We start from the raw sequence: 16411 nt of genomic DNA on the forward strand, positions 1-16411 counted from the left end.
ATCTTATATCCTAAGTCTAGCATAAACTTACTCCAGAAACTTTTGTAAGTATCTCTTGCTGCAAGTAGACCATGTGATTTTGCCACTTCCTAAAGTTGGGGACATGATGTAGCTGCTCGGATCACAATCGTTGTCAGCTAAAGGACCATCGTGTCGCATTCCCAAGCTATTACGAAAATTAGTTACGTTTTGAAACAACTTTTAAGGTCAACCTACTTATGTCCTATTTCGTGTGCTACAACATAAACGCTCTCAAAATGCCTGCCTTCATTCACAGTGCAGCTACTGGTAGGGGTACACATCCCGGCAACTGGGGCCAGACCTAACAGAGTTTTAAAATTCCATTGTAAAGAAATCATCGTTTAAACTTTAAGAAACACAATCATAGAAAGAGCTAATTTAAAAAAAACAACTGACATTCTGAATGCAAATTTTGATGCTTTTAGGGAAACAGGCTTTAAGCTCAATCCATGTTTGGACGGCCTGAAAACGGGAAACGTCACCCCAAATCGTTAACTTTCTATCCAGACTCGTTCTTGTCGTTCTGTATTAAGTATTCAATTATCGTAGAGTTTCCCCTAGTTTCCCATATTTTCCCCAATGCAACCGATGGGGATGGAAATAGGAAGTTCGAGTGAAAGGGCTGCTAATTTTCAGCCCTTTTAAATTGAACCCATCGGCGTCGAGAGGAGGGGGCACAATGTTTATAACATGATCGCAATATGAAACGTCTGTAGTTGAGACTAATTAGGAGTGAAACTTTTTAGGTAAATTGAAGTTGATGATGAGTTTTGGCTCAGCCTAAGCCGGAAATGTTAAAAACTGCTGAATTTTTAAGTAAAAGATGTAAATGTTAAAGATTTCAATATTTAAAATTTGAAGTTTCCTTGATACTTTTCCGACAGTAACTTCCATATGTCTTCTTGAAAGAAGCTTCCGAAATGGCTCCAACAAATTCCTAACCTGGAGGAAAAAAATTGGATGCATTTTACTACATTTTAGTTTGACAAGAAAGTTTTAAAATCGCATAATTTTCATAACAAATGATAACTTGAAAAAAAAATTGAACATTCTAGATTCTCTTTGCGTAATTTTTTTTTAAATAACTAATCCATCTAAAAACCTTTAAATTTACCCCTTTTGGAAGAATACGATAACTCAAATTTATTTCTAATAATAGCACTAAGAAGACTAATGTTACTAAGAATTTATCACTTGTTCGCAACAAGTTTTAAAAAGTGCCTCCGTTCATCTCATTGCATCCTCTAATTCGTTTCGAAAATATTGCGAAAAACAAAATACCTTCAGACTTTCCCCTTTTTAAGGGGGTTCTAGCTTCTTTAAGAAATAAATTTTTAGGATATGTTTATAAGAATTTTTTAAATTATTTTAATTTCTAGAAACATCTAAAATATTTTAACTTTATTTTCGGACAATTGGTATATTAGGTGTCGCCAAAAATTCTATTTGTTTAAACTACCAGTAGCAACGAAATCTCTTGGATTGGAATGTCAAAAAAAATCTTCAAATGCATATTATAATTCCTATAAATTGATTGCTCGAAAGATTAATACTGAACCTTCTATGTTCGACACCGGCACTCTTTTTTTCTTGTTAAATATTTCGCTTCAGTTCGATCGCACCTTATCTTAGAATTTCCGCGATTTTGTTAAATATTTTCGTTGAGTTGAAATTTTGTCGAAGGTTAGAAAAGGAATTTTGGTCGCAAATTTTCGGCAAATTAGAGAGACATTTTGTGTCTCGCAGTTTCAAAAAGGAATTCTCCTGAATTTTCCAAGTAAAAATTACTATTTTATTCAATCACATTTTCTGTACTTGATAATTGGTTCTGAGACATGTGAATTCTGACTGAATTCAATAGTTTTCTATTTGCTACATATTAACCAATAGATACATAACCAGTAAGAAAATGCATTTTTTGTAAAGAGTACAAGTTGACAAAATTAATTACAATTTATAATTGTTTTCACACATAATTCTATTGTGTTTGGTACCATTCATATAAAACCTTATTTTCCGGAGAGAAGGAAGTATCCGGTTTTATTATGTAATTAGTGGCAAAATGAAAATTATTTAGTCGCCGGTTTCCACTTTGAAAACTACGACATTATTTGCCAAAGTTAGAAATGAACTATTTATGGAACCATTTAATAAATTCATTGTTTTGTGTACGAAGTGAGACTTAATTGGACTAGCGAAGTGAGGTGTGCAAAATAGTTTATATAACTTGTCTCATATAAGAATTTTTTAAATTTTATTTACGATGTGAGTGTAACATGAGCATGTAATATAAAAATATGTTTTTTACTTTTTAAAATCATTTACTAGACGCCAAATTATAAAAATAAATAAGTAATAGTTTCCGCAACTGATTGCGAAAAGTAAATCATTTTGAAATTTCGAAGGATTTTGAAAAACGTCGTTTTATACATCAAATATAGGAAAAAATAAATCAATTTCATCTTTTTTTTCTTGAAATTTTCCAATTTGTTATCTAAGTACACCTATGTAAATGTTCTTTACTAATGTATTCTATTGACATTTTGAACTTTCATTCGAGAATAGGAAAAAACTGGTATCATTATCACATGAAACCATGTGTTTAATAATTTCTTTTTTAATTATCTCCACATGAGCTTCCTGATATGTAATTGTATATAGTGCTTTTGGTTAACTTTTTGCATTCCGTTGATAAAAGCTATAACAGAAATGTAAAAAAATGCAGCCCGATTAACACACTTCAAGGTAAAAACGATAGTTTAGCTTGAAAGTATTCAACATATTTTTCCATGAATTGAAAAATGCAAGTTTTGGGATTGTAAATAATAAGTTTTTGTACCAAAACGTTTACTTTGAGTCACTAAGGAAAACGTAGCTATAATTACCAATGCAATACATGTTTGGAATAATTTCATGAATGGGGTTTTTATAGATGTTTTAAAAAATAAGCCTTTAATTATGTAAAAAAGTTTAGTATTGTTATTAGCAAATTAAAAAAATGTGAAACGTGGAGCTACGTACTGTTGCTTAATCTAGAACTATTTTCTATCTAATTTTTCCGAATTAATAGTCATTTTTAAGTATTCAAAAGTGGTAGGAATTCAGCTAATGCCTGATTCAATTTAATTCAGGATTTATCTCTGATATAAAGAAGGACAAAATATTCTACGGATATGGAATAATTTTTCACGAACATTAAAAAAATCTGTATTTAAAAATGTTGATATGTATATCGTCGGATTGATCCTTTGCGATGTACTAAGAGCTTTGAAAGGGTCAATACATATTTCCTCAAAATGCTACCTACATGAAAAATTTTATAACAAGAATTCTTTAATTTCACGATTCATTAATCTAGTAAATCATAATTGCATTGATTTTCTTAATGAAACAGAAATTACGGATATAGCAGTGTTAGAATCTGAGTAGTTTTTTTCATTATGTGTCAAAAATTAAAAATATCTGTACAAGATTTCCTTAATTCATGAATCAAAGTTAATTCGGCTTGATTCTAGTTATCCATTTTTGGTATGAAAATAACCTACCCACTACTTGATTGGAAATCTTCCCGTGTTTTCCCCTGACATACAGGTCCAACCCTGTCAATATTAGAGCGTGATCCCAATGCAGAGGCTCTCTATCAGTCGCTGGATTCTTGGTTCTTTGCCAGTTGCAGAAATTCGATAGAAATCTATCGATATCTGGGGGTCTTACGAGCCCTGCAACCTCGTCTTTCATAATTTCCAGTCGTTTAAGCACGAAATTTACTGGACGTCCCAAAGAGAGATCATGGTAAAGTAATTGGACCTGGAATAGGTATATTACAGTTAAGAGAAAAAAGACATTTTGCAAGGAGACACCAATGATGAAGTCAAATTTAAATGCCGAAAATAATGTTTCTATATTGTGAAACTTATCATGATTAAGTCCAAACAATTATCGAATGTGCTAAAAAAATAGTAATGAGAGTTTGCACTTCATTAAGAAACCGTTTTCACCTGAATGTGTCTAGCACGTTAATCATGCAAATTGGCCGTTTCTCTGATGCAATTGTCATCGAAGATATTTCGTTTGAAGAACATACTTACAGCGTTAATCATAGCGAGAACAAACCGAATAATTTCTCTTTCGGTATCAACAGGAAAATTGCTCTTCATGAGTTCAAACAAATCCCTATCCACAAAAACTGCAGTTTCCACAAACACAGTAGCTCCCGCAGGAAATACTTCCCGTTTGCTCCTCTTCAAATCCTTTTTTATTCGCTTTTCAACAAAATTCACTTTGGCCCTGATCTCTTTGGTATCCGTTTGATTTCCATTAATAAAACCTTTCGTAAGTTTATTTTCTCTTCCGAAATTATGGAAGCCTTTGTTCAGCTGTTGCGAATAAATATTATTCCAGTCGTATTTCATGTCATTGATTTGATCTAAACTGTCTTTCAGTTTATAGTAGTCTTGTATAGCTTTATGAGGTCTTTTTGTTAGCAAATGTGGAATGTGGGTGTTATTATGGAATCGCTGCGGAAGCGGCTTGATGGAGTAGAAGTGGTAATTGTTGGAGTGGACTATACCATTCTGGAAATAAATAATAAGTTCTTATTAGTTATTTGAAGAAAGAATTGGTCATAAAATATTTGTTGTTGTGTTAGTAATATCTGATTAATGCTTCTGTTTTATTCAACTTTATTGCTTGGGAATAACTTTATACCACCTCTCCTTACCCCAGCTAAATTAGGTCAAGTTCATTTTGGACAAAAATTAGTTACTGGTTTATTTATGTTAAGTGGTATGATCGATGTACATGTCTACCGTGTCCGTACTATGCTGACAACAAACATTATGTGTGGGCCAAGATTTTAGAAATGTTTCCCGTTAGTTAGTTCAGTCTAGCAAGTAACAGCAGTTTTCCATTGCACTTCGATTAAAAACGGGCGAAACTAAATTATTTACTCATGGATTTTTATGAACTACAAACGAAATAAAATGATATTGTTCAGACTATTAAATTACGTCAAAGTTAATTTTTTATTTAAACTCAACTTCTTCTACTTCAGGTATAAACTTCATAATTTTAAATAGATATCCATATATTTTTTAACAGTTTTTGATAGAAAGCATTTTTATAAATTTGATCATGTATGAGAGGTTCATATTTAAACAATTTTAAACTGAAAAAAATTCAAGATTTTTCATTTTTTAAGGACTAAAACTAATCTGCTAACTTCTTATTCATTGTCTAATAAATAAAATGAATAAATAACTATACAAGGACGGTACGACGAAAGAACAAGTTCCTTTATGTTAGACATTTTATTTCTAGATACTTGGAGGTACTGTGCCAAATGTTAATGGGTAATTAATTACACATTAAGTAAAAGTAAATTTGTATAAAGAATTTGAAAGTGTCATTTAATTTAGATACGATTCTGTAACCTCATTGTAACTGAATTTACGTTGATATATGGCTTTAGCCTCTATTGTAAAAATTAATAGGTACAACTAAGGTAAATAGATACAAAATCATTGAAGGTCAACAATATAAATGAATCTTTTAATTTTCTTCTCTCGTAAGTACTAGGTTTTAAAATTTTATTTTATTGCCAAATTAAATGTTAATACTTACAACTCCTTGGCATAAACTAAGAGCACTCCGATTTCCTCGGAAGTAGCACCCAAGATCTTCGTTGTTGAACTGGAAAGGAATGGACTCGTTGGCGAAAGTTTCTAAAACGATAAAATCTCCAGATGTGAGTTTTGGACTTGGTACCAGTGTCAAATTGAAGGTCTTATTCAAAGTTGGGACTTCTATTTGCAGGCTGTAGTAATCTTGGTTGTGATGATGGACATTAGTAATTGGACGGCGGGAGAGATAGGTGATAAAAAAGTTATAATCTGAAATTTAAAGAAATAGAGGTTTCTTTTGGAAACTTTTGGTAACCTAATCCAGAGCAATTGTTAAAAAAACAGCGGAAATTCCTTTTAAAAATGCTCATAATTTGAAAACTACTAAAAATTGGCATGCATAATATCAATAAAATCAATATTAAAATTTGATTATGAATTCTCTTTACGCATTTATTTTTACATTCCATAAATGGCAGAGAATAGTGTCAGTAAAATTTGCGATTTGATATTTGGATTGAATAACCCATAATTTGAACAGGTTGTTGTTCAAGAAAATTATATTATAGATAGATATTTAATGTTAAAATAGATGTAATAAAGACAGCTGTTCCTTCTGACCCATTTATTGATTGCTGCGACCTGGATAAATTTTTAACGATTCCTGTTGAAAGACATCGTCAAGTTTTATCTTGCGATTCAGTTCTTGCAAAACTTTCAAACTAGCAGAGTAATTTGTATTTTTCCTTGTTATAATTTTGGATATTCTCATGATAAAGACCGGTTGTCTTTCGTTGCTGAGTTAAAACCAAAAGAGTTTTTTTTTAATCCTTTATCGCTGTATTATAATTAAAATTCGCTCTAGACAATATCAACTCCGACACACTTCCATTAATAACCACATGCGAATCACTTAAGAAAGTGCATGGAATGCCAATATTTAATTCGTTTCATGTATAGACGTGAGTTCATCACACCATCACCATCATTCCATGTGATCAATAAACATGATTTTTCACGGTCTGATCTATTCATTGTATGCAAATAAAGAGAAATAAATGAAAACGACTCTCTTTCATGTCAAGATCGTACAATGGGAGTGTGACGAAGAATGGCGAAAAATACATGATCAGTGAGAAACTAGAAAGTTGAGTAGAAACTGAAGGGTATTGTTATAGGGCTCATCGAGTCGAAGGGTTTTAACCTCAATTATCTTTTGTGTCCCCATCATTTGTTGCTACCTGGGAGTGGAGTAAAATTTAAATTAAAAAGCTGCTAATTGGGCTGCTCGTCAATAACCAACGATTCGTTTAACAACTTAATTATTGAATGTCAAGCTGTAGCGTGTAAAATTTGCTTTTTATTTATAGAAGCGATTGTGACTTAACCGCGATGATTATAAATTAATTCTCGAGCTATTTCACACTGTACGAAACGATAAGAAGAACTGCAGAAGTGCTGAATAAAAAATGCATCAGAAAACAATTACCTAAACACCAGTTAACCGAAACGTGTTTTCACTTGTGAAATGTCGAAATTAAACAAGGAAAAGCCTGATTCCTTGCACAATATGGTTCTACCCCATCTAACAATTTTCAAAGTTCGATTTGTCCAATGAATTAGTAAATAGGAGGCAGGCAATTGAAGTTGCATACAAAATCCGATTTCCTAAAGACAAACAGATTGCACCCATTGTTACAGCTTTCCTTCCCATAATTATTTTCTTTGGTATGCGATCGTAATGGGTTGCTTTATCTTACTTGTATAGGTATGTCCTGTATGATTAGGGGAAATGGTTTTAGTATGCTAATGTAATAGGTGTGTTGTTATTGAAATATTGACACATAAGTAGTTGGTTTTGCAACCTTTGTAGTGGAGGAGATAAGTATCACGGATCATTTTTGTAATTGTCAGAATATTCGCATTATTGTTAAGACTGGAAAGAGCATCCACCATGTATAATACTGAGTGTTCCAGGCTTTATTGTCAGATTTCCCGGAAAGGCTGGAAAGCGTATTTTAAGGGAAATTTCTCATGCAAACCACTCTACTTTTTTTTCGTTTCTAAGTTACACACGCTAACATTAAAAAAATTATAAATATATATTTTTTTTCCGAAAAATTTCGATGGGTCTCGAGAGAAATTTATCGACCGTTATATCTATAAAAAATCTATGGTATTTACCGTCCCATTGCAATAAAGGCAACAAATTCAAACAAATTAGTTAGTGGCAAAATAGTGACAAGTACAAAAAATATTTAGAAGTACTTTTTGTCGCTCATTGAATACCTTATCCCCTCTTTTTCTTTTTTAGCCAATAATCTACTCCTGGTAATCTGAGACGCTACGTAGCGACATGGACGCCCTTGAGGTAGCAAAAATTCAGAATGAGTAAGTAAAAAACCTAGTCTCAATGCAGATGATTAAATAAATGCGCATATTTTTCTAGTTATTAAAAGATTTTCTGAATTTCTATTACCAAACTACGCCAATGGGATTTTCCAGTATTAAAGACATGAAATGCTATTCTACATTTTAGGATGGATTTCCTCTCAGTTAAGATTGATGCTTTTTGAAAGGGTTGAAACCCCACTCAAACCTAAATTTCTATACTCAATAGTCACATCTTCGTATTAATAATTGTGAAATAGTAGAACGACCCTTTGCTTTCAACTGGACAAATTTTCAAATTCAATTCATTGCATTAATACTAAATTAATTTATTGAGAATTTTTAAAAGATTATTTTTCTTTGAATCTTTACTTGAAATTGAATGAACTCAAAGACTTCGAAAAATGTTTCATATTTTGTAATAACAAAAAATATTCCATTTATAGTATCCATAACAAAATATAGGGCATTTCATTTAATAAAGTGGTGTTTTCTCACGTGTCGGTTTTCTGAACCACGCTGCAATTTTGAAAATATTAAAAAGTTAAAATCCATGAAAAACTTAATAAATTCTATTAAACTTCTATTTTTAAATCTTACAGTTTTTAAGGTAAGGTGGTGGACCATATTACGTGGATCATCCTATACTTTATTTAATGAATGATGAAAAAATGCAAATAACAAAACGTTTGCAAACCCCTTACGTCCTTTTGATTGATTTGAATTAGATGTGCCAGTAAATAACACATACGTTCCTTTTTAAATTGACTTTTCTCTTTTTTCTATATCTCCTTTTCGCTTCGTCTAATGAATAAATGTCAATGTATTGAATAAATATTATTCCTTACCATCACTTCCCAACAGATCTTTCCACTCTGCTTCAGTCAAAATCTTCTTGAGATCTTTGCGTGTAATCTGAAAATGAAACCCAACCCATTATAAATATTTATCCAACATTTAACAGTATTAAGAATTTAGAAACATACTTATTTTTTAGTGTCAGTTTCAAGCGTAGAAAATTGGGTTATTGCATTTTGAAGGCTGCAACAAAGCTCCATAAAGGTTCCTCGCTAATGGAAGAACATCATTTCACGAAGCAATAGTCCATTTGACAGGCATTAATTTTCGTGTTTATAAGACAAAGGAGCGTATAATAAAATATATTCTTTTTAATGTCAGTCTTGGAATTACCTTCACTTAATAACATTGCGAAACTAACGTAATAATTGATAGTGATAGTTTGAAATTTCCCCTTAGTTCACTCGAAATTTATGATTTGGGAGGTCGCTAAGTGTTGTTAGAATTTTTGCAAATCGGTATGAAAACTATTAAAATTTATTCCAATTAAGAATCCAGCTGAGCGAGCATCACTAATTGCATCGGTCTACTAACTAATAGTTCTTCCTCATTGAGATTCTAAAGGAAGTTGTCAGCAACAGAGATCCTAATCATTGCTTAGAATCATTATGGAAGAACATTCCTCTTTTGGTCTTAAAACTCTTCAATTTATTTGTTATACAATGGTCTCGAAAAATATTGAAATGTGTTGAAATGGGTCGGATCTTTGGTATTTTAAGACCATCAATATGAAACTTTGAAAGGTCAGCTTTAAAATAGCCATTTGCCCATATTAACGTTTCTTTCCTTTAACCTTTTAAAAACAGTTTCTTAACCCCAGTCATGCAGATTATCATCTTAGATATATGTTTTCTCAGCAATTTACCATTTGGATATTCTGAGACTCACGACAAAACAAAAGATGGAATATTACCCAGAAATATAGTAATCACTTCTAATGTAAGCATTAGAAAATGAGCTACATTGAACTCGTTGAATTTATCCAGAGTTTAACAAGGTGTATTAGAAGTTTATGTATCTAAATATTTATACGTGGGTTCCCGGTAGTTATTATAGGTCACAAACCACTCATCGGATTTAATTTTCCCTGCTTCCGATGGGTTCAAAACAGGACCGTAGTCACAAATTCAACTAAAAAGTTGTTAGAGCTTTAGAAAAAATACAAACAGTGGTTCTTTATTATTTACATAATACATGCAATTGCAAACCAATCAGATGACAAATATGATATTGCAAGCATCTATTTGCAAATTACGTTTAACCAAACTCGTCGTGGGCAGTCACATTATCATAGCTTTTCAATTAAAATTACCTAACTAATAGTGAAACTATTTATCTCAGCTGTTGTCTCAGTTACACAGGAGAGCCGCTATTTCATCGTATAGCAACCTCAACCTTCATTCTCTCAATTTGGCGGTACTCATAAATTCTCTTAATTGTAAATAATATGGAAAGTGAACAAACGTTCACTTTTCGACTTATTTACACCACAGGTATTGATATAATTATCACAGGTATTGAGATAATGATCGATTATATGTGTTCTGATATTAATAGGTAAAACGTCCTACGTGAACTACTAGAATGCTGAAGTACCTGACCATGGGGCGATATACACGTATATGTTTAATATAAATTATCCAGTTAATAGCACTTCGAACTTCTATGAGTTTATTTCTGATTTCACAAAAAATCAATTATGAAGATGTACATGAGGCTAAAGGTTCATTAAAAAAAATAATGACAACGTCACAGGATGTCTCAAAAAACTAGTGTATTATAAAGAGTAATTTTCTTAAATGAGACCACCTGAATTTATTTCACGTGATAGAATTCTATTTTGAGTCTATATTAGGTCCTAATTTTTTTTTATCCTGGGATGCAATAACTCGAAGTTATGACATTTCAAAAGAAATTTTAGACATTGGCAGCGCCTTATAAAAAAATTAATATCGCAGTTAGATTAAGCTGAATTTAGAACATTTTAGGATGGATTTCCATGTCAGATCACCTTAGAAAGTACCTATACTTATTTAGTTAAAAAGACATACAAGGTCCTCACAATAATCACTTTCCCTTCATTAGCCTCAATTACATCTTCAAAACTGATTTTTTTGTGAAATCAGAAATAAACTCGTAAAAATCCAAAGGGATGTTAAATGGACACTGTATAAGTAGATAGCTGAGAATGACAAAATAATTAATTGCTCATAGAAATGGTCGACATGTAGCCTTGATTAAATTAGAAAAATCTTATCAATATCATAAGAAGTAAAAAACAAGAAATGTAATGCACAACTAGTACATTTACAATAATGGTGTTCGCATGACTATCGAGGTTAAAAATAGAATTTTGTTGTAACATCATTTAGCGGCTGTAAATGATATCTCGGAACGTATTTCAGGGTGTATTATATTTTAGTCTGTTAGAAATATTATATGGGGTTAATTCATTGGAAAACTTCAATAGCAAATTCATAAAAGTTCGTATATGTACTAACAGATCTAATTGATATATTTTCCCAATTTTCTAATAATACACGAGTTGTTATATTTTTTTTAGATACTAAAAATATTCTTCAACTTTTGGTTTGTATGCCAATAATTTCTGGAGGAATGTCTAATTCCTTCTAAAATTTTTGATTTTCTACGGTTTGAATAAAGTTCGCTTAATTTTGAATTAGTTTTGGAAGAAATGCCCTATTTTTGCACATTTTTAACAGTTTAAAAAAATTGTAAATACCTTTTTAGTTAAGTATTTGTAAATTTTCGAAATCTCAAAAATGTTGTCATTTGGTAAACCTCAAAACTTAATCAGCATTGATTAAGTTTTAGAATACAGCAAACCGTATTGTCCTGTCTCAATTAAAAAGATAGATGTAAAATGGATTGTTGAAAATATTTAAATAGCTTACCCAGACCCAAAATTGCGATAACATCGTGATAAGTGCCTCATTTTAAATAAGAAAGTTTTGGTTTTTAGATATTCTCTAGATACCAAATCAGTCAAAATCAAATTAATTAAAAAATACCTTTCAGACACATTTTATTTTGTTTAAATAGGGCCATTATTTCCTTGAGAGAAGTTGATTAATTAAGAAATGATAACTTTTTATAAATACCCTGTATTTTTTTGCTATCTCCCGGACACAGAGTAATGGAATATACAACCTTTTTAAAAATATTTCTTAATTTTTTTAAGTATCCCGCGAAACTTGCTAAACATATTCCTAGATATCGGGATAAAGTGATTAAACCACATTATAACAACAGTTTTAAAATAACCAAAATTACCAAAGAGGTGTTTTGAAAATGAAAAATTTTACCGTTTTTAACGATTTATAGCGGAAAAAAGAAAATTTTTTTCAAGATGTTTATTCGTCAAGTTTTTTAGAAAAAAAAACAGCCTCTCGGAAAAATCGATATAAAAAAGTTACGTCTGATTTGTGTGGATTTATCATTTGAGCAGGTATTTATTAAGCGTCTCGAGGAATTTTATTATTTTTTTAAATTTCTGTATTGTTCGTTTTATTTACATATACCCTATGTTTTCGATAACCCCATAAAAAATCCATGAAGGTGAGGTCAGACGACCTGGCAGGACACTCACAGGACTAATTGTCATATTTTGCAAATATTTCAATAATTGTTGAGTTTAAACATGGTTATGTTGCATGAATTATTTTCAGAACTGCTTAAAGAATTCAAAAAGGCAATATACATGCGGTTCCATAAGAAAAAAAGAAAATGTACATTTCTCTACGACATGAGTAATCCTGCATACATATCTGTTACTTCAAAAAATGCAAAACAAAAATAATTATCTGACGTGTACATTTATGGGTATGTGTGAGCTCAAAATATTTCCTTCAGTTTTTAACGAATTTATCCGAGACTTTTAGTTCTCTATTTATATTGCTATCGTGACCAATGCTGCCAAGGAAATTAGATGCCCAAAGTTTTCAAGTTTATTTCATTTTATTGTATATTTGTAAAAAGAGCCAGACCTCGGGCAGTTGATTCAAACTCGAACTGAAGCATTCGTAATTAGAGTCGTGTAAATAAAACGGATTAATGAGTTTCTAGTACTTAAATATATTTGTTGAAATCTTCTTTAAAATAACAAATACTTTCCTTGAAAATAGGACAACTTATCAACTCTTAATATCAATCCTGGAAAACCTCTGAAACTCTAATAAACGATTAAAAAAGTTACAGTGAAATATTTGTGTTGCTGCATTCGTTATTAATATTCCAATAAGGTAACAACATCCCTGAATTTTTGATCAGTTCATCCATCTTCTAATTTACCATTTTTTCTCGAAAATCGAGAAAATTATCAATTCTTATTTTCAACGCCAAAGAAACTGAAACATTGATAATCCACTAAAAAAAAGACCTCACAAAATATCTGGTATATGTAAGTTACAAGTGCTTAGATATTAAAATGTCTGTAAATTCGATACCATCTTAATGATTTTTAAATTCACAAATTGATTTCTAGAAAATGGGGAAATCCGAAAACATTCTATGTAGTACAAAATATTCTATATTTCAACCTTAAACACCTTGAAGCATTGATAATCAACTAGAAAATTCGCAGTATAATATCTGTGATGTGTTGGAAATTATAAATGCTCAATTATAATATTACTTTCGGATTAAAGATCACTTCAATCATAAAATTTATGAATTTAATTCTTGAAAAATGAGAAATTTATCCACCTTAAATTTCAACCCTTAAGAACCTGATACAATGATTATCAACTGGAAAATATTATAGCAAAATATATGTGTTGTTTTGGGAATTAGAATGGTTAAATACTGGGATATCAGTAAATTGAGGATTGCTTCAATACCATTTAAATTAACAAATTTAGATATCTACCTATTCCTCAAAAATAAAAAAAAATGCTTCAAGATTTAATTTGTTATTTTTTTAATAAAAATATGAATTATAGAATAAAAAAACGTATATTAATACATTCTGTGCTATTCAGGAAATTACAAGTATAAAGTTTTTGCTATATAGCGACATCCATTCAAAGTCTACAAGTTCTTGGAATACGCAATGGTCTAATTAACTTAATTAATATGAATTTAAATAAATAATAATAAAAAAGACAAATTTGACAATTTCGATTTTGATTTATTAAAAACGAGCAGTTTGCGTTTTTGGTAAATTTGTTAGCAAAATAAAAAATATATAGAAATCGAGAAATTAATCAACGCTTTGCTCTGATTTTATCATCTTTATGGAAATAATTTTAGTGACAAAGCTACTAGAAAGTTGGATAACGAAGCCTTAGGAGTAAAGGGGAAAACTCCTAATACTTTCTCTACTTTCATGGAAATTGACGTGTCAGCTAAGATACCGGGAATTTGAATAACCGGGTCTTAAGAGCAATATATCAAACTCCTGGTTACCTACCAATAAGGTAATTCCAATGGATAGGATGATATTGCAGAATTTTATTGATCTGTTTCTACTGCGATGGATGTTCTATGTTGGCTGAACTTTTCAAGATATGAATATAACGAACCTTAATGAATCTAACGTCTCCTGGATAAGTTTTCATTTGCTAATATTTAAAGAGGTAATCGGAATTAACTTGAGGTTGTAATGTTCTAGATACATCTGCATCATCTTTCTCCTAATATATATATTTTTTATATTTGAGGTATTCAAGAGAATAAATCTCTAAATCAGAAATTAAGACTCAGAAGTTTCAATTTTAGAATGTTTTGATGATAACATTTTGGTTCAATCATCATAAGTGCATTCGGTGCTAACTTCATCCTCGAGTAAAGTTTCATCTGTAACTGGAAGCTAGAAAGCAGGGTATTATAAATACGTAGAAGTCTTCGGTAGACTATAGCAGCTACCAGAGACTCAACATCTTTTCATTCACATATACTTTTCTTAGTTGGAAAATTTCTTATATTTAGTCCGATCCTGTAATTATCATGTTAGTTCCCCGCCAAAAGAAGCGGATGCACAGTGTGTTTGACCCGTTCTCTCGCACGCTGACTGCTCACAAATAATGTTCACCTGTGCCAAAATCGCTAATTACGAAGGTCGCCCTCCATTGTTATTTCAACACTTTAATCTGATTATTATTAACACGACTGCAGATCGACGAGTTGCGAGGTTCCTAACCCACGGTCGATTCGATATCGATATGGTACCGTTAGTATCACAGATAAACAAATAAGTGCATTGTTTTACTTGCACTGTGTGAAACAATGTACTATTTTTTACTCGAAAGCAACCTGTGGTCAGCAGCTAGAAAGTTTCAATAATGCATGAGAATTCATGCTTATCAAAAGTACTACTTTTATTCGGCTAAAAATCTCAAAATATTTGAGCAGTTATGTAACGAGGTACCATTACTTAAACTGTAAAATTTTTACCGAAGAAAGTTGTTGTATAATAATAATTATTAAATATAATTAAAGCGTGAGCTAAATTAGGAAACTGTTCTTCACACAGACGGTTATATTGTGCGAAATTGCTGAGCTTGTCTCGACTCAGTGCCCTTCCTAACCCAAATGGGGCGTATTTAAAATAACTGCATTGTTTTTGTCACTTCCAGCTGCATAATCGCCTCTTATCTAGATTGTAAAAGGCGACAAACTAGATTTACCGTGTTATTACTGTTTAATTTGATGATTTGCTATTGAAGAAAATTGGGCATTAATCATGTAATCAGTCAATAAGTGGACTAATCACATATGTATATACAGGGTTGGTCCATACGTATATTTAGGCAGCCCCTATTATTAAAAAAGAAAAACTTCAAATACAAAACTTGTAGGGACTACCCTAAATTGCCAGAAAATCTTACGTAAAACAACAAATGAATATGGCATTTATCAAAGAGGGCAAAAACTTGATAAAATTTTAATGGAACCCATTTTATATTTTATAAAAATTGATTAGACCTTTATTTTCTGATATTAAAAATATATAATGTGTTGACATTTGGTTTAGCCGCTTTCGCAGTATTCGCATTTAAAAATTGAGATTATATCACTTTTCCAAATCGCAGTTGCCGCGAATAAACAAATGAATCGAACGTCACTAGTAATTATTCTTTATTACTTTATTATTTTCGTCTTAAAAATAATAAATTAATTTAAAACTAAAATAAACAAATTGCATTTTAATATCATGGAATCAAGATAATTTTTTTTTAATAAATATTTTTAAAAAATTCACAAATGCTGAAGGTGTTCGCCGTCATTTTTTACACATTTTCTATAATCTTTTTTTGGTCTATTTGTTTACTCATGGCAACTGCGATTTGAAAACATATAATCGCGCGTTTCAAATGCAAATACCGCGAAAACGACTAAACCAAATGTGAACAAGATATATATTTTTCAAATCAGAAAATAGAGGTTTCTTAAATTTTTATAAAATATATATGGTATTTTATTATAAATTTACCGGTTTTGTGTCATTTTTTAATTTTACAATACTCGTCTGTTAACATTTTCTAACAATTTAAGATAAA

The 16411-nt window shown here is 30.9% G+C and overlaps 1 protein-coding gene across 1 annotated transcript in view; it reads right to left on the bottom strand.

The window, feature by feature from the left end:
* LOC136348107 (A disintegrin and metalloproteinase with thrombospondin motifs adt-1-like) overlaps positions 1-16411 on the bottom strand; it is a 29714-nt gene that overhangs the window by 4712 nt on the left and 8591 nt on the right. Inside the window, exons 3-8 of the mRNA XM_066298687.1 lie at positions 8882-8948; positions 5644-5912; positions 4110-4595; positions 3567-3828; positions 217-322; positions 32-166 (exon numbers count right to left, since the gene is read on the bottom strand). Of these exons, the coding sequence (XP_066154784.1) occupies positions 32-166; positions 217-322; positions 3567-3828; positions 4110-4595; positions 5644-5912; positions 8882-8948 (1325 nt within the window). The remainder of the gene's footprint in view (positions 1-31; positions 167-216; positions 323-3566; positions 3829-4109; positions 4596-5643; positions 5913-8881; positions 8949-16411) is intronic.

Source organism: Euwallacea fornicatus, chromosome 31 (genome assembly GCF_040115645.1).
Source record: "Euwallacea fornicatus isolate EFF26 chromosome 31, ASM4011564v1, whole genome shotgun sequence".
NCBI classification, from domain to species: Eukaryota; Metazoa; Arthropoda; class Insecta; order Coleoptera; family Curculionidae; genus Euwallacea; species Euwallacea fornicatus.